The sequence below is a fragment of the Lepidochelys kempii genome, chromosome 3 (assembly GCF_965140285.1).
Source record: "Lepidochelys kempii isolate rLepKem1 chromosome 3, rLepKem1.hap1, whole genome shotgun sequence".
Classification (NCBI taxonomy): Eukaryota; Metazoa; Chordata; order Testudines; family Cheloniidae; genus Lepidochelys; species Lepidochelys kempii.
This window is the reverse complement of record NC_136382.1, coordinates 152,621,335-152,641,214: the sequence shown is the minus strand read 5'-3', so window position 1 is coordinate 152,641,214 and position 19,880 is coordinate 152,621,335. Positions and strand designations below refer to the sequence as shown.

The following is a 19,880-nucleotide window of genomic DNA, read 5'->3' as shown; positions in this document are numbered from 1 at the left end:
ACTTATTTATACAAAGTGGAACAGCACCGACAAGAGAGATTGCAAAAAACTCAATAGCCCAGTGGCTAGGGTATTCACCTGTAATGGGGGAGACCCAACTCCAAATCAGGCATTTGAACCAAGTCCTCGTATTTCCCAGGTTTAGGTCACTGTTCTAAATCAGACTGAGCAAGAATTCTAATATGAGTCACCTACAGCCCAGCAGAGTACTCTAACCTCTGAATTATTGGTTGTTCTATGGTCCCATGTTCTCTCCCTTTGCCCTCTCCCTCCTGTCAAAAAGCTTTAGCAGGACTCAGGTTCATCCTGGTGCAGAAAGGGATTTTTTTGAAATCTCAAAAACTTTCACAGCGTGGGAAATCTTCTCCTCGCTCAGCAGGATAACCTCACACTTTGCCAGATTATGGATGGAAGCAGATTCCAGAACCAAACACTCCATCTTCCACTGAGAACACCCTGCATCAAACCTCAAGACGTTAAGTTCTAGGAGCTGTTGGTGAGAGTGCCCCTGCTGTCTCAACTGTCCAGAAGGTGCACATGGAGAGAGATGGCCTCTATGGTAGTCAGGATCCAACCATATAGGGCTTTATAGATTGCATTGAAGAGGAAAGGTTACAATGTGCTATCCAAACATACATGGAAAAACCTTTACTAATTACTGCTGCCTCGTCCAGCTGGGCATCCAAGAAGACCACATTATGAAGCTCACAGAGACAAGCAGGCATATCCCATCAAAAGAGGAAGCAGATATCGTGGCCTTTTTTTCTGAATGTTTCCAACCAGCCCATCAACATCACCTCTGTCTCACCCTGACTAAATTTCTGTTACCTTCCTGTCATCCGAGCTCTTATCTTGACCAGGCCACTGGGGGGAAAAAACACTGAACCATTTGGATCCAGCTGTCATTTGCATCCTGATGACACTGCAGTTCAAACATCTCACTCTTCTAACAAGCAAATGAGAAGGCTCAAAAGTAATTTCTGTCACTTTATTTTTGTATTGAAAATGTTTATTCCAAACTTTTCAACTAGACTTTTTCATGGACGTGCTTAGATGTTATTGTAAAGGGCAGTATAGGAACCTTAAAATGGATGGATGACACGCCATGTGCCCATTTAATGGATCTAGAAAGAGAATAATATCATCATTCAACTGTCAAGTGTGGCTCTGGGTAATAAAATGGGCAAGATAACTGATGACAAAAACCTTATGTAATCTAGTGGCAAAATTCAGTTAATAAACTTAGTCGACTTTCTAGATCAGTGAGTGTTTTCTGACCATGTCTCAGGTGTTATATTATTCCCCTAGATAGATTGGCATGTGTGGAACACATTAAATTTGGACTTATTCATTTGCATTTTTCAGTATTTACTACTTGTACATTTGGAAACCATTGGCAAAGTTTTAGTCACATTGGTTTCAGAAATTCCTGTGGCTTGAGTACAGCTGAATTGGAAACACTTTTTGTTCCATGTGCCAGGTATTTTGAGGAGCAACCCAATATGATGACATGTTTCAAACAAGAGTCTTCAATGAGTGGAAAACAAAAATAGAAATCTGTATTTAACCAGAAGAACTCCTAACAGAGATACCAAAGCTAGACCATGTATTCCAGGTATCATGCTACTGAACACAAGTTACACAAACGTGTGAGGCCAATGATAAAATCATACAGAGCAAAGCAACACAATGATGGACGGCCTTACTGGCATCTGTGCTAAAATTCAAAATAAGAGACAACATAATGGATGTGGCTTTTTTTAAAAAAAAAGCCCCCATAAATTTAATGTTTTCAAAGGTTGAAGATGAGACAATTGTTTTATTTTAATGCATAGAACTTACCACCTGGTAAAATGTTTTAAACACCATATTAGAAAATAATTAGTGGTATGATTGATTCAAAACCCCCAATCCAAATACTTCAACCTTTGGGAAAGTTTGAATCTAGATCTGCATTTCGCAGTTCTTGTCCATCTCTATTTTTATATAAAATGTGTCCATAATGCCGTCCTGGAGAAAGTCACATCCACTCCTTAATCAAACGAGACAGGTTGAACTGGCCTAGGGGAGGAATCAAAAAATAAGGAGAAAGTCTGAGTAACTCCACTCCCCCTACAAACAAAAAGAAAGGGGGATTCTTTTTAAACCAACCCAAACAGTATTGTAGGCTCCAGCTTAATAGCACAACAACCTCAGGACTGAGTTTGCCAAGAGTAGCAGAACTGATAAATAAAAGCAATATAAAGATTAATTGGACACTGAAGTCAGCTCTAACTGTGATTATTTTAAGTGACTATAAATTTAAGTAGTTAAACACAAGATTGTCTGATGCTGAAATGAAAAGCTTTGACTGCAAAGGTACAGCTGAAGGGCAGGACGTAATGTTAATTGAGGTACTAGGACAATAAATCTCTAGAATGTTTGACTCCTAGAACAAATTCAGGGCCAGTAATATATGGGCTCCCTAGAGAGATTAAAGTTCAAAGTCACAGAGCGTTTCTTTACAAAATTGATCTTCAGTTTGATTGTGGACAAAAATAAGCCAGAATTTTTCAAGTCAGTTGACTATAAAGTCTGCCATGGTAACACTGATGATAACAGTATGTATCACTTACTGAAAATAGTGTTTTTCATCCCTGCTTATCACAATGCTTCACAAAGGTAGGTAAGTATTATCAGTTTCCCCATGAATTCTTTGATTTACTGAACCATGACCAGCAGAACTGCTGACAATGGAGTTGACTGAATGCTACAAATTCCGAAGGGGAGAGAAGGGGTACACAGGGAACACTCACCCTGCACCTCAAGAGCATCAGGAGTCCTTTGCTGCATTTTCTCCAATGTATACCTGTACCTTAATGAAGCAATCTGACCCACTAGATTTGTTCTCCCTACAGTATTTTGGCATAACTCCCATTGGAGATATGGATGGATAAGGGAGGAGACTAGGGGTGCAATCCTGATCCCACTGAAACCAATGGGTGTTTTACTATTTATTTCAATGGGGCCAGGACTTCACCCAAGATCACTAAAGCTTTGTCATTATCTATTGTGTTTTATTGTAGTGTATTCATATAACACCACTAATTTTGATACCTCTTCTGCCATGAATCTGACACTTCTTTTGACTCATATGTTGTTTGTTTTAACATCCAAAAGGGTTTCATTTCTTAATGTGTTTAGAGCACCCACTCCACCACAGACTGCCCCACTAAGCCCTACCCTGCTCTTATAGTCTGCTTATATGGAATGGAAGTTGTGTGTGCAGTTTTTGTTCGCTTTCAGTCTGTATTAACACACTTGACCTTATGTACTTTTGGTGAAATTAAATATGTTTCAATCTCATTTTTGATTAATCTAGAGGGTGTAACAACAAAAGATTAATGGTTTTAGCTGGAACACTGGCAGGCAAAGAGAGATCATTACTACCCTCGTGTTCCAGCCAGAATTCCATTCCTTGAAGCTAGGGTACACTCCTTAGGCCTAATGAAAGGTTGACATATAATTTATTTTCTTGGCTGAAATAATAATTGAGATGGAAACCAAAGTGTATTGTACAGCAAATCTTTTGTTCCTTGAATTTTTCTTTAGTTACAAAGGCAAAACTTGTTTTTTTGGGAACCTTAAGACACTCCCTAGAAATAGAAAGTGATTTTGTAATTGTTGTGCTTTATTAGTAGGTAACTGGACATTTCCTTTCATTTCTGAACTGAGCCCATTTACTTTAATCCTTGTTGGGAAGGTTGTTTCCCAGAACGAGAAAATATTGTAGTGTGTGGAAGTTCAGTTCTAAGGCCCATTCTGATTGTCAACCTGTCCTGCAATGACTCAAGAGCATGAATACCAAACTCAGGGCAGACTGTTAAGAAGCAGGGCACAAACCCCAAATTGGTTGTGAGTTCTATACTTAGATTTCACCAACCAATTATCTAGTGTAAAGTCCTCAAGCACTATAACAGCCTTAACATGGAGTCACAGACAGTTCCCTTGGGAACTCTGATCTATCTTACCGCCCAGGTAAGCTTACCTTTCTGATAGATGGTCCCGTACATCAAAGATCACAGCAATATTCAGGTTACTCCCAGTCCCAAAGGACCAGTCACTTACCCCAGGTCAATTGCACCTTAGATCTCACACCAAAGACAACACTTGTAATCAATCCTAAAATAAACTATCTAAAGATTTATTAACTAGGAAAAGGAAATAAGAGAGGAAATGGAAATAAGAGAGTTATTTACAAGATTAAAGCAAGTAAATATACACACAAATGAATTCTCATCTTAAGTTTCAAAAAGTAATAGAAGCTTCTATAATAAGCCAGCTCTATATGTCCACTGAGGAATCCCTTGCTTATGCCTAGGAATCTTGCCCCCCAAAAGTCCAAGCAGCAAAGAGATACAGTTCCTCCTTTTTAGGGCTTTTTATTCCTTCCCCCCTTCTGCTTCAAGTTGCAAATTCTGCTGTTGGGACAAATTAACTTGCACATTTCCTCTTCATGGGGAGGAGAGGAGCAATCAACAAAGTTCTGAGTCCCCTGATCTTCCACAATAGTTCATCCGGTGTTGATAGGACTCCTTTGTCAGGCAAGAGTTGCACCTACTGTTGGAAACTAGTATTTCACACTCATTAATACCTCTCCTGTCTGGTGATTTCCAGTTACAAAGCAAACACTTAAATATTACCTTATAACATGTGATACAGATATTTGCATGCAGCAACTTACAACCATTTCATAAACTTTAAACGCTAAACACATTCTTATAATTCTAATACCTATTTTAATAGTATTAACATCCAGGTAAGCTAGACTGGTTCCAGCTTGTATTTGTCAGTATTCAATTGAGACCTAGGGCCTTGGCATGAGCTGGCATCTAGTCTGCCAGCATCACAGTGATCAGACACATTCTGGCATTGTGATGTAGAAACCATCCGGGAACTTGGGCCTCCAGTCTGACCTAATGTATCTTCTACCTCCTGACTTTCAGCAAATGTTGAGAAAACTGCTGCTGAAGCGCAAACATACTGTCTAGCAGCAAGGATCAGGTTAACAAAGTTAAGTGAAGAATAAAAAGATCCTAAGTTGCTTTCCATGCATTTTAGGCTCTATTCTATGGCAGTATTTCCCCTCACATTTCTTTTTGCCTCCTCCAACCTCTTGCAGCACATCAAGTTTCAAGCAGTTCCCCTTGTTTATATTCAGTAGTTGAATTTAGTGCGTATCAAAGTTAATCTTCCCCACAGTTTGTACCTCAATACTCCTTTTTGCTATTCCAGTCCCAGGCTTCTCCACCTCTGCTGTTGGACCTATGTGTAATTCACAGTAAGGGCCAGCTTCTGATCTTGCATTCGTTTAACTCCACTGAAGTCACTGGAGTTACACTCATGTGAGGAAAATCAGAACAAGGCCTAAGTTAGGATTTGGAACCCAGATCCCCAGAGGGAAAGACTAATGCACTACCCCATAGTACTACTTAGCACCTTTCAAGCTGTTCTTATTCTAATTAAAATGCATTTCCCTGCTCTGTATGATCGTTGCTAACCCCTGATAACCTCTACTTGTAGGTGTTGCCAGTCCTTCTGAAGATCTACATGAATCTGATCCCGGGGAAGAGAAGCTTCGAGCACAAATTGAAGAAGAGAAAAAAAGGTGTTGTTTCTGCCTCATCACATACTTCAAATATCAAATTAAAATGACATCTGGATATGTGCAGTGTGTCCCAATAAGACTTCAGTACTCACCACTAACCTCTGCTTTGCTTTGACATTATTACAAATATGCCATCTTTCCGGTTCACTATTAACTTTCCACTTTCAGTCTAAAATGTCAGCTAGTTTCCTGTAAAATATAATAGAACATCAATGGGAAATCTGTAAGCCTGGTCTGGCAGTCTAAACATAGTGCAATATGTTACAGTACTGAGGATCAGAGTTAGCAATTTATTCATTGGGATCAGAGTTAGAAATCTGCTCTTTGGTCCTAAGCTGGCAGGGGCTGGGAGTGCTACCAAGACAACATACTTATCCATCTGTTATTTGCTCCCATGGCCATTTCAGGAGCAATAAATGATTTGCTAGGCTCGGGTTTTTGTATCTGCTGCCCATAGAAGCTCTAATAAAATATGAGATGCTCCCCCATCCCTGGCTTTGAGACATTGTTTTGAAGTTCAGGGTTGGTAACTGCCATGGGTAGCATAAAACTACATTAATGATCTGTCAGCATGTTTTCCCAGAGCCAAAGACAAAACTTCTCTGTTCTGAACAAACCCTCTTCGCCTTTCTCACTGCAGTTATAAAACAATGTTCAATCGCTTGAAAGGGTTGAAGATAGAGATTGAACACTTGCAGCTTCTTATGGAAAAAGCCAAGGTGAAACTGCAAAAAGACTTTGAAGTCTGGTGGTCTGAGGAGGCATCGAATCTGCAGGTATCGGAATGTCTCCTTTAACGCTATGCAAATATAAAATTAAATCTGCACTTGTTGCCTAAAGAAACCATTGATTAGATGGGAAGGGGACTATTATGGTTGAAACTTTGGTCCTGATTTTCCTCACTCTGACTCTGGTGTAAATCAGAACTCGATAGAATTACACTAGTGTAAAATTAGTGCAAGTGAAAGGACTATCAAGCCCTTCCCCCCCCCCATTGTGTGCCCTAGTTTGGCACCTTCTTAAACATCTTCCAAAGAAGTCATTTTCACATAAAACCTAACTCAGAAACAATACATGTTAATCATGTTTTCAATATCTTTTAACTTTTTTTTAAACGTTTTACTTCAGAAACACTTGTCTGAGGAATTCCAAATGGAATTGAAAGATCTTGGTGACATCTATTGCACCCGCCTGTTCTGAGATGGGGAAAGGCCTGCTCAGGAAGATGTTTACGAGGATACTGAATACATTGGAATGATGCATTCGATTCCAATGAATTTTTAAAGAATGTAAAGTGACCAGGGGAGACTTAGGGCCAGATTATCTCTTATTGCTCACAAAATCTATGCTGCTTTACGATTTACATGGGGTTTGGAAGATGGCAGCCACCACCAGTAGCACATCCATTAAAGCCAACACAGGCAACTGATTTCCAACTTCCCCTGGTTTTGATGACCCCTGTAGCCCTACAGAATTTCTAAGCTCCCTTGTGGTTCACCTATTCTCAGCTCAGAATGCCAGCACATCTCCTGGCTCTCCAGCCAACTTCCACAACTGATACTGTAGCCAACTTTAGGAAATCCACAGAAGCAGAAGCAGAGTCCCCAACTTAATAATTGTAGTTAAAACACACTAAATAGGTTTATTTTAAAATAATATGTTAAAAAGTTTGTACCACAGTGAAACAAGCTAAGATACAGGGCTTCACAATCACAGGAGATATCACAAAGGCAAAAAACATCACAAGAGATATCATTCTCATAGGCTTTCTCATTGTCACTTCTCTAAAAGTCTTTCCTTGCAGGATTTCGCTAAGATATAGATGGTGGTGACAATAACATGTTGAAAGGGAGCCCCATTATGTCTGCTAGTAGAAGATCGTCCCCAAACATTTGAGATCATGTCTGCATGTCGTAACTAATTATAACAATGATAAGATGTGAGCCTAAATTAAAAAGAATGTGGAATCCAAGTATTATGTGACCACGTGGAAGACCATATATACTCCTTGAGTAAAAAATTATAAGTAAATAAAATTTTAACATGTTCAGCCAATATTCCTTTTTGTTCCAAAAAAATCTATATTAATAACTAAACTGTAGTTTTATAAAAACATTGTAAAGAAATGTATTGAACGTACAGTTAACTTCCATGAACTTGTTATCTTGATATGGCATCAGGCAACTTAACTATTTTAAATGCAAGCTTTGGTAGCAAAACACATGTCAAGTGAAAACATTATAACTGTGTGGGTGACAATGGGGAGGGGATTAATGGCCTTGCTATCTGCAAACACAGCCTTTCAGAGAGCTGTGAAGTATAATCCTTGTACCTACTGGAGGATGTCTTCTGTGTCTGTCCACAGGAGAGGCCCAAGATCAGCCTCTCATGATTCATCAATGGAAGCTTTAGAAATCAGGACTAAATAATTACTTTGATACCTTGAACCTTGACCTATCTATATATCTAAACACACTAAGTAACTCAGGTCAGCTGCTGAGACATTTTGAAAACCTGAAATTTGAGCTAGAAAATTCTTAAACTACTCCTTAAAACACTTTCTCAGAATGCCTACAGGAGTTCTTGTGACAACGATAAGATCAGCAGGAGGATGCAGCTAAACTGGAAAGCATTGTTTGGATACAAGGCTTTGGCTGTGATTCTCAAAGGCACTGAGGATTGGCCTAACTCTGTTACCATTGCAGTCAATAATAAAACTCCCATTGACTTTCATGGGAGCAGAATTAGGCAGATGTTGAAAGCTTTTAAAAATTCTACCCTGCACATTTCTGTTTCTCTAGGACCAGCAAGAGAAACTACCAGTGAGCAATTCAGCAAGTGCCTTGAGGGCTTCCCCCCAGTCTCTTGAATCCCAGCAACATCTGTATACTAACAGGTAAGCTGAATGTTTTACTTCCCCATCTATGCAGCCGATAACAGCATTAATTGGAGCTTATTGCCTCTCAGTTCTTCTGTAGGTTGCAGACATTTTCTGTGGAAAACAGCTTCGTAAAAATTGTGTTGCACCTGGGTAATCATGTATTGCTGAGGTACCACAGTGCTGGGCATGAAATGGACTGATGGACAAATAGATACAAAAGAAATATTTTTATCTTTCACTTATTATTTGCAGTAGTATTTAGGGTGGCTAGTTGTAGTGTGAAACCTTGTTTTACTGTGAAAAATCTTCTATTGCTATAGTTATTGTTCTTCACTTGATTTTGATAGCAAATCTGATATCTCAGAATAGGGAATCATTCCCTGTATCTAGAAAAGGCAGCCATCTTCTCCATCCTGTCATTTGTCACTTCTGATTTCACAGCCTACAATTTTAGGCTGAGAAGGTAAATCTCTCATATCCATCCATTTTGTGGAGTGATGTCATTGCACATATGTAGAGAGAGGCTTAGTTCACACATGAATTTACAGTTTTCATGTTCCAAGATTAAACCGATGGAAAAGATTAACCTATTTCTAGTGGCGTTGAGCCCCTTCTCTCATCCCCTGCTAGAGATGGCCTTATTCCCTGGTTTATAAAGATACTGTACGTCAACAATGTACTTAGCTTTGGAACCACCCAAATTACCTCACGTGTGCCATTAAATATTGAATATCGTGGTATGCCCATGGCTGTGAGACAAGTTAATTTGCGTTATGGCTTTATTACAGCTACCTGCAGTAGGTGCCATTAAAATCTTAGCATATATTGTACTATAGGAATACATTTATCATGGTATTGGCAGTATTTAGAATGGGGAATATTACAAATACCACAGTTAATTTAACTGCTGTAAGTGATCAGTGTATGTCTTTGTCAAGGCTGAATCCCCACACTGTCACTCCAAGTGCAGAAAGTGGGGGCCTGCAAGGATTTTAAAATTAATACTTGCCACTCCAGGCTTGTATTACACTTCCAAGGTTATAGCTTCTCTCTGACCTTGGCTTGGTAAACGCTGCCATCACCCAAATGCAAAAAAAAAACCTTTTGAACCCAGGAAGAAGCACTTGGGAATTCCTCCTTGTGGTGTACCCTCAAGCCCTTTCACCCCCCTACAGGGAAGAGCTGAGAAAGAAAACAAAGGAAATTAGCTGTTGCTACCAGCTAATCAAACAACAGGCACAAACCCATGAGGACACCAAAAATCTAATCCTGTTCTTAAAAAAGGTAAATTTTATTAAAAACAAAAAGAAAGAAAATACATCTGGAACTTAGGCTTTTGCTAGATTTTAAAAGAGCAAATCCAAAAATTAAGCACCCAACATAGCTTTCTTGGGGGTTCAGCTTAAAGGTTACAAGCAAACAAAAGCATCTGGGGTTAGCACAGAGGAGTCCACAATCCAAAAAATAAATAAAAGAAATAACCCTAATTGCATCTTTTTAGACATTCCCTAATTTTACTTACATATCTAAGGCTCCAGATAAGTAGGTTCGAGGTATGAATTGATAATCTGTAATCAGACCTGGCTTAAAGCTGTTTACAATATTACTGCTCCATGTCCCTGCAGCCCGGAGAACAACAGACAAAGGGAAAGTTTCTTTCCCTATTTTAAAAAGTTCTACCTTCCCATTGGCTCTTTTGGTCAGGTGCCCACTCCTTTCCTTTTACCTGTGGGCTTGTTAACCCTTTACAGGTAAAGCAAGCAGAGAACAGACCAAGAGGGATTTTACAGCTAACTGGCTGGCTGGGTGTCCATCAAATGGAGGTACTCCCCTCCTCCCCTCCTTACCCCTTCAAGTCTGCTTACAGCATTTTGTCTTGAGGGTAAAGAAAAAAGGGCTGCTGAAATGAACAAACTGAAGAAAAACAATAGGGAAAACATGATTTCTCCTGCACAAACTTTACCCTTACACTAGACAGTTCCATTGTGCCAGGGTTTAGCTATTTACCGTGGTCCTGGTCCTGGAGTTTTAGGTGATTTTTATGTATCCTAGGCTGAGATTATTAAGCATCTTGAATGTAAGGACAGAGACCTTGAACTGATGTGATGTTCTATGAGGAGCCAGTGTAGTTGTAATTTTGTTTTCCCGTATCTAATTTCACCTTTGAAGTTACTTTTGTAGTGACCTTTTGAAGTCCACTGTTCTTCTTTTCTCATAGTTTCATGGAGAGTTAATCTTATTTTATGTTAAGCTCTTTAAACCAATTTCACACAGGTATATTTTCAGTGTATGCACACACAATTAGAAACACAGCTCTTTTATTGTGAGGGGGAGCTGCAGGCTTAGTATCCCACTGTGCATGAAAATGTACTCTTGCTCTTTGGAACCTGGTTGAGGCTTTAACATTCTAGAGGGAAAGTTTCCAGTTTCACACAGTTTCAGAATATGGAAAAGGAGTACTTGTGGCACCTTAGAGACTAACCAATTTATTTGAGCATAAGCTTTCGTGAGCTACAGCTCACTTCATTGGATGCATCGGATCCACTTTATACCCAGTAGACTCAGTAACGTTACATTATGTAGGATGAGACCTTGGCTATAACTTCCCCTCTCTGTTACATAGTCCTGGTTCACAGATGGCCCTTTGTTACCCAATCCACCAAGAAACTGGTAATATGTTCATATAAATTGATACTACCATCATCACCCATCCGGCAGACTGGTCACAAGTAGAAGCTGATATGAATTATATACCATAGAAAGTTGTATGTAGATCAGTGGAAACAGGGAGCCATATCCGAGAAGGAATACAGTTAGAAGATATGTTGAATGGACATAAAATCTAACACTTAGTGGGCTCCCTGTCAGAAATGTAAGACTACCACTGACAGAATAAGCACGCACTAAAACCATTCAAACTAGCTCCTTGGTATGAACAGAGGCAAATGCAGACTTCAGGATTAGAAGTAATAGAATGTCTGTCTTGGCACATTTCACCATCCCAGGATACAACTCAGGGATTTGGCTAAGGTAACCTTTCTCAAAATCTATATATTCATTCTAAGAAAACCCTTTGGTCATGAGTTTTGGTTTGAGTGGGAGTTCTGTTGGAGGAGAAGGTATTTGTGTTTGTTTGGTTTTGTATTGGTAGTATCTGTATGTGTAGAGGCTTGTAGGGGCTTTGTGCTGGGAGAGAAGCTGAGCCCTGATTAGGGGGCGGGGCTTCACTGACTAGGGGTCCTATAAAGGTAGCAGCCAGTCGTGCAGCGGCACAGGAGCTAGCACAGAGCTGTAAACAGGGGAGTTTGTCTTGTGGTGCTTGTGTGGGGTTTGGTTTTGCTGTGAGTGGTGGTGTTTTGGTGTGGTTTGTGTTTCCCAGATTAACAGGATTTAGGTGGGAAGGCTATGACAGATTCAGAGGTGGCAGTGGGAGTGACCCATGTAGCAGATGACACAATGAAGATGACTGGATGTGGAAGCTGTGGTATGTACATGATCCTGGAGGGGGCACCTGGTAAGAGTTTTGTCTGCATGAAATGCCGTCTGATAGAGCTGATGGAGGAAAAGATCAGAGGTTTGGAGATGCAGGTGGAAAGTCTGGTAGAGTTTAGGAAGGGGTTTGAGCAGATTATGGAGCAAAGACATGAGGTATCTGAAGGGAAAAGCTCAGACTTGCAGATGGAAGCAGGACTAGGGAATTCTGAGGGGAGACTGGGTGAGGAAAGTGGTCAGTGGAAGCATGTGACTAAAAGAACTAGGCAGAGGAAAAGACGGGCTAGTGAAGGAGAAATAGAGCTTCAGAATAGGTTTGCAGAGTTGGAAAATGAAGAAGGGGCTCAGCAGGTAGTCACTGAAGGTGACAGGGCAAGGAAGAAGAGAAGAGCGGTTAGTCCTATAGGAAAAGGGGAAGAGTTAATGGAGATTACACCAAATATGAGCCCCAGGAGGATACAGGATGGGTTAAAAAGGATTACAAGGGAGAATGGGAATGGAAAGAACTTGCAGCCAGAGGGAACAGGGGATAGACTGGAGAATAGCACCGTCACTAGGAAAAGGCAGGTCTATGTGATTGGGGACTCTTTACTGAGAAGAATAGATAGGCCTGTAACCAGAGCTGATCCAGAAAATAGGAGGGTGTGCTGTCTTCCAGGTGCTAAGATACGGGATGTAGACCTGAGGTTGAAAAGGATTCTAAAGGGAGCGGGAAAGAATCCCCTAATTATCCTTCATGTGGGAACAAATGATACGGCTAGATTCTCGCTGGAAAGTATTAAGGGAGACTATGCTAGGCTGGGGAGGACGCTTAAGGAAATTGAGGCTCAGGTGATCTTTAGTGGGATTCTGCCTGTTCCTAGAGAAGGGCAACAAAGGTGTGACAAGATTATGACTATCAATAGATGGCTTAGGCAGTGGTGCTATAAGGAGGGCTTTGGGATGTATGGTCATTGGGAGGCATTCATGGATAGAGGACAGTTCTCTCGGGATGGACTTCATCTGAGTAGGGAAGGAAATAGACTTCTAGGATGGAGGCTGGCACAACTGATTAAGAGAGCTTTAAACTAGGAATTTGGGGGAGATGGTTGGGAGATGTCCAGGTAATCTCCACGCCAGAATTTAGCATAGAGTGGAAAGAAAATGAAGTAAGAGTGGATACAGCTGTAGGTAGGAGGAAGGGCAGTGTAGATACAAGTCTAATAGGTTATACTGGTAGTAAAATAACCGTGCCTAATAGGGTACAGAATGTGAGTGAGGCCAAACAGCAAAAATTAAGATGTTTGTACACTAATGCAAGGAGCCTAGGTAACAAAATGGAGGAACTAGAGTTACTGGTGCAGGAAGTGAAACCAGATATTATAGGTATAACAGAGACCTGGTGGAATAGTAGTCATGACTGGGCTACAGGTATTGAAGGGTATGTGCTGTTTAGGAAAGACTGAAATAAAGGTAAAGGTGGTGGAGTAGCACTGTATATCAATGATGAGATAGAATGTAAAGAAATAAGAAGCGATGAAATGGATATGACTGAGTCTGTCTGGGCAACAATTAAATTGGGGAAGAAAACTATTAGAGCCTCCCCTGGGATAGTGCTTGGGGTGTGCTATAGACCGCCGGGATCTAATTTGGATATGGATAGAGCCCTTTTTAATGTTTTTAATAAAGTAAATACTAATGGAAACTGTGTGATCATGGGAGACTTTAACTTCCCAGATATAGACTGGAGGACGAGTGCTAGTAATAATAATAGGGCTCAGATTTTCCTAGATGCGATAGCTGATGGATTCCTTCAGCAAGTAGTTGCTGAACCGACTAGAGGGGATGCCATTTTAGATTTGGTCTTGGTGAGTAATGAGGACCTCATAGAGGAAATGGTTGTAGGGGATAGTCTTGGCTCAAGTGATCATGAGCTAATTCAGTTCAAACTGAATGGAAGGATTAACAAAAATAAATCTGCAACTAGGGTTTTTGATTTCAAAAGGGCTGACTTTCAAAAATTAAGGAAATTAGTTAGGGAAGTGGATTGGACTGAAGAATTTATGGGTTTAAAGGTAGAGGAGGCCTGGGATTATTTTAAATTAAAGCTGCAGAAGCTATCGGAAGCCTGCATCCCAAGAAAGGGGAAAAAATTCATAGGCAGGAGTTGTAGACCAAGCTGGATGAGCAAGCATCTTAGAGAGGTAATTAAGAAAAAGCAGAAAGCATATAGGGAGTGGAAGAAGGGAGGGATCAGTAAGGAAAGCTACCTTATTGAGGTCAGAATATGTAGGGATAAAGTGAGACAGGCTAAAAGTCAAGTAGAGTTGGACCTTGCAAAGGGAATTAAAACCAATAGTAAAAGGTTCTATAGTCATATAAATAGGAAGAAAACAAAGAAAGAAGAAGTGGGACCGCTAAAAACTGAGGATGGAGTGGAGGTCAAGGATAATCTAGGCATGGCCCAATATCTAAACAAATACTTTGCCTCAGTCTTTAATAAGACTAAAGAGGATCTTAGGGATAATGGTAGCATGATAAATGGGAATGAGGATATGGAGGTAGACATCACCATATCTGAGGTAGAAGCGAAACTCAAACAGCTTAATGGGACTAAATCGGGGGGCCCAGATAATCTTCATCCAAGAATATTAAAAGAATTGGCACAAGAAATTGCAAGCCCATTAGCAAGAATTTTTAATGAATCTGTAAACTCAGGGGTTGTACCGTATGATTGGAGAATTGCTAACATAGTTCCTATTTTTAAGAAAGGGGAAAAAAGTGATCCAAGTAATTATAGGCCTGTTAGTTTGACATCTGTAGTATGCAAGGTCTTGGAAAAAATTTTGAAGGAGAAGGTAGTTAAGGACATTGAAGTCAATGGTAAATGGGACAAAATACAACATGGTTTTACAAAAGGTAGATCGTGCCAAACCAACCTGATCTCCTTCTTTGAGAGAGTAACAGATTTTTTAGATAAAGGAAACGCAGTGGATCTAATTTACTTAGATTTTAGTAAGGCGTTTGATACTGTGCCACATGGGGAATTATTAGTTAAATTGGATAAGATGGGCATCAATAGGAAAATTGAAAGGTGGATAGGGAATTGGTTAAAGGGGAGACTACAACGGGTCCTACTGAAAGGTGAACTGTCAAGTTGGAGGAAGGTTACCAGTGGAGTTCCTCAAGGATCAGTTTTGGGACCAATCTTATTTAATCTTTTTATTACTGACCTGGGCACAAAAAGTGGGAGTGTGCTAATAAAGTTTGCAGATGATACAAAGCTGGGAGGTATTGCTAATTTAGAGAAGGACAGGGATACCCTACAGGAGGATCTGGATGACCTTGTAAACTGGAGTAACAGGAATAGGATGAAATTTAATAGTGAGAAGTGTAAGGTCATGCATTTAGGGATTAATAACAAGAATTTTAGTTATAAGCTAGGGACGCATCAACTAGAAGTAACGGAGGAGGAAAAGGACCTTGGAGTATTGGTTGATCATAGGATGACTATGAGCTGCCAATGTGATATGGCTGTGAAAAAAGCTAATGTCGTCTTGGGATGCATTAGGAGAGGTATTTCCAGTTGGGATAAGGAGGTTTTAGTACCGTTATATAAGGCACTGGTGAGACCTCACCTGGAATACTGTGTGCAGTTCTGGTCTCCCATGTTTAAGAAGGATGAATTCAAACTGGAACAGGTACAGAGAAGGGCTACTAGGATGATCCGAGGAATGGAAAACTTGTCTTATGAAAGGAGACTCAGGGAGCTTGGCTTGTTTAGCCTAACTAAAAGAAGGTTGAGGGGAGATATGATTGCTCTCTATAAATATATCAGAGGGATAAATACCAGAGAGGGAGAGGAATTATTTAAACTCAGTACCAATGTGGACACAAGAACAAATGGATATAAACTGGCCACTAGGAAATTTAGATTAGAAATTAGACGAAGGTTTCTAACCATCAGAGGAGTGAAGTTTTGGAATAGCCTTCCGAGGGAAGTAGTGGGGGCAAAAGATCTATCTTGCTTTAAGATTAAACTCGATAAGCTTATGGAGGAGATGGTATGATGGGATAACATGGTTTTGGTAATTAAATATTCATGGTAAATAGGCCCAATGGCCTGTGATGGGTTTTTAGATGGGGTAAGATCCAAGTTACCCGGGAAAGAATTTTCTGTAGTATCTGGCTGATGAATCTTGCCCATATGCTCAGGGTTTAGCTGATCGCCATATTTGGGGTCGGGAAGGAATTTTCCTCCAGGGCAGATTGGAAGGCCCTGGAGGTTTTTCGCCTTCCTCTGTAGCATGGGGCACGGGTCACTTGCTGGAGGATTCTCTGCTCCTTGAGGTCTTCAAACTACAATTTGAGGACTTCAATAGCACAGATATAGGTGTGAGGTCTTTTTTAGGAGTGGTGGGTGAAATTCTGTGGCCTGCATTGTGCAAGAGGTCAGACTAGATGATCATAATGGTCCCTTCTGGCCTAAATAAAATATCTATGAATAAGTCTGTAATGCACAGTTTATGTTGACTATTATTGTTTATGGGGCACTTTACAAACATTTTAGAATAATAAAATACTTAATTTGTGCCATGGCTGTTCGGAATGTCATTAATTAGAGGTAGCAGAGATGATCAGGTCTCAGAAAGAGAAGAGATATCCCCAAGTAATACATGATAATCATAGAATATCAGGGTTGGAAGGAACCTCAGGAGGTCATCTAGTCCAACCCCCTGCTCAAAGCAGGACAAATCCCCCAATTTTTGCCCCAGATCCCTAAATGGCCCCTCAAGGATTGAGCTCACAACCCTTGGGTTTAAGCAGGCCAATGCTCAAACCACTGAGCTATCCCTCCCCCCGCATAATGTCTCAGGTCAATTTATAACTTAAGTCCAAGAACAGTTTGGTAATCCGTGTTAGGTTTAAATGGACAAAATTAACAAATTTGTGGCCAAATATTTATCTTCCTTTAAATAAAACAGTGTTTCAGCCCTTAGCAACTCACACAGAACTAGTCTGTGTTACTAAGGGGTCAGTTCTATAAAGTGCTAAGCAAGGGAACTTAGTACCTCACAGGATCAGGCCTTAAAGACCCAAAACCACTGGCTTGATCTTTCTTCCACTGAAGTGAATGGCAAAAATCCCATTGATTTCAATAGCAGCAGAACAGAATTTAGTACCTTGTGGTTTGTTTTGTATAAACACACACTTACACACAAGCCATTCTCAATGTATTCTACATGAGATTTACCTTCCTATAGGAAAAGTGCTGTGTTACACAGGTAAGCTAGTGTTGCCTTACTCATATTACCATCTCTGATGTATTTCAGATAGCTGAAATTTATACCAGGCATTTTCTAGAGGCTTAACCAGAAACATTCATTACAAAACGAAACTTGCTTGCTCTGCCATTCTTGGGACAAGGCTTCATGCCAGGTAGTTTTGAATATTTTATAGCCTTCTCTGATCGCAAACAGTAATCTGAAATGTTCAGAAAACATAAGGGCCAAAAGAGATTTCAAATAGTGATTACAATTCTTGGTAGCGATGGGGGTGTACGGGCAACCTATTAAGAAAAAGGTCAACAACATCTGATGAGTTAGAGGAAGAACAGCCAGAGACATCAAAAATAATATTAAATTTTTGTTCCATTTTCTTAGGTTTTGTGTAAGCTTTAATGACGTATAATGAAAATATCCATGCATACAAATAAGAACAAAAAATGTTACCTAATAAGAGCATAAGGCTTCAAATAAGATCTTTAGAGTACATATGAAGTGATACTAATTGTAAATCCTCCTAGATCTTCTAATAAAAGTTTTCAAATCTAAATTAAATTTATCATCTCATATATCCAAAATTTCTAGACTTAGTGCAAATGCAACATGTGAACAGCTCCTAACAAGTGTCATATGAGGCTGTTAGAAGCAGCAAATCCAATCCATTCAAAGGAAATTAATTTAGTCACAATGATGAAAAAGTCTGTAATGGGGAGAAAACAGAGAAAGGCTGATCATCTCTCCAGACTGAAAAAGGTCTATGAATATCTCAACAAACGCAGAGTGAAAATATAATGTGAAGGGGAGAGCAATATGAAATACAGAAAACAAGAGACTATTTTACTAAAAAATATACCTGATGAAATTCCCAAAGCATCAGAAAGAGAATGCACTCACTTATCCACACGGTCGTCAGCATAAAGCTGTGAGTTAATTGCAATTGTGTGGGTGTGCATGTGTCTGTCTGTGGCATCCTACTAACTCTGTAAAACATCTTAAATTGTACAATTCTGGCTCAGTACTCCTTTGCTGCTCCACACCAAAACACAAGGATAGTATTCAGTTCATCCTGGTGGATAGGCATTCCACGATTCCTCTCTCACATTGGTTTTTATTTAGGAAGTTTATCAGATTCTTGTATTATCAACTTTACTCGCTGAATATTTAGATTAACTGCTAGTGAAGGATGGAATTGTTCACATGATGGTGCATTCTCATTGAGTCTAGAAAGTTTTGGTTCTGGGGAGGGATAGCTCAGTGGTTTGAGCATTGGCCTGCTAAACCCAGGGTTGTGAGTTCAATCCTTGAGGGGGCCATTTAGGGATCTGGGGCAAAAATTGAGGATTGGTCCTGCTTTGAGCAGGGGGTTGGACAAGATGATCTCCTGAGGTCCCTTCCAACTCTGATATTCTATGATTCTATGATTCTCAGAAGCTCTGGAGGGTTCCCTTCTCCCATTTCTGTCTCCACTTCTGTTTCCAGCTCAGTCAGATCTTTGTCTCTTAATGTTATCCAATCCCTTTTGCTTCACCCAACTCCCTTTCTCCAACTCCAACAGACTCCATGGACATCCAAATCTTTCTCTTTGACCTCAACAGACCCTTTAACTCTCTAGCTTTGTCCTTGAGGCCCCCTACTTTCAATTTACATTCCACAGGAGATAATCTCAGGTCCTGCACGTTCTCTGATGACTTCTTACCTGCTATTGTCTTTACATTTCTTTCCCTGGATTGCAGGAGTCATTCGCTGTATAGGTATTGTGTGAAACTGGGGAAATATTTTCACAACGTTTTTGTAGCATTTTCCATTTTGTCCATTTTTCATGCCCTTGAAATGTCACAATTCGGAACATTTGTGGGTATTATAATGTGTCTGCGGAAGAAGACCTCTGTGTAGCTTGAAAGCTTGTCTCTCTCACCAACAGAAGTTGGTCCAATAAAAAATGTTACCTCACCCACCTTGTCTCTGAGGAAAAAATCCTCTGTTGGTGAATTTCCATTTGAGCTCATTTGTGGAGAAAAGACTACCCACAAAACTCAAGTCACTAAAAATGCTCAAATTTCAAGCAGTTTGAATCTTGCTGCAAATATTTTGCCCACTCTACACAGAATACCTCGCTCCCTTCAATTCCCCAGAAACCCTGTAACTCACAAGATTTGAAATCAGCAGTTTGGCCTGTCTGTGCCTTCCAAGACCCTGTCAGAAAGGAGGCTGATAATTTTCTAATGCAACCCAAATAAACCTGAGGTATGTTCAGAGTGAAAACTGTAGGGAACACTTTCAAAAGCACCTAACTGATATAGAAGCCTAAGTTCTATTTTCAAAAGTGACTTAGGAATTTAGGAGCCTAATTCTAGTTGGAAGTCAAAGAGAAGACTCCTAAGTACCTAAGTCACATTTGAAAGTGGGACTTCACCTCTAAGTCACTCAGATGTTTTTGAAAATTTTACTCAAGTTCTAAAGTTCTGTATTGATCTGATAGCTCTGAAGAAAAGTAGAACTCCTTTGTGCCTAGTTATTGCATCACAGTAATAATATGTCATACATTACCCATTCTCTTGAGGCCCTTTTAACACCCAGACACAATGGTGTGAGATAA

The 19,880-nt window shown here is 40.0% G+C and overlaps 1 protein-coding gene across 1 annotated transcript in view; it reads left to right on the top strand.

Annotated features, from left to right (window-relative positions):
- The window catches only part of KIF6 (kinesin family member 6), a 286,950-nt gene that overhangs the window by 257,506 nt on the left and 9,564 nt on the right, over window positions 1–19,880 (top strand). Inside the window, exons 17-19 of the mRNA XM_073338562.1 lie at window positions 5,563–5,647; window positions 6,288–6,423; window positions 8,449–8,543. Coding sequence (XP_073194663.1) covers window positions 5,563–5,647; window positions 6,288–6,423; window positions 8,449–8,543 — 316 coding nt within the window. The remainder of the gene's footprint in view (window positions 1–5,562; window positions 5,648–6,287; window positions 6,424–8,448; window positions 8,544–19,880) is intronic.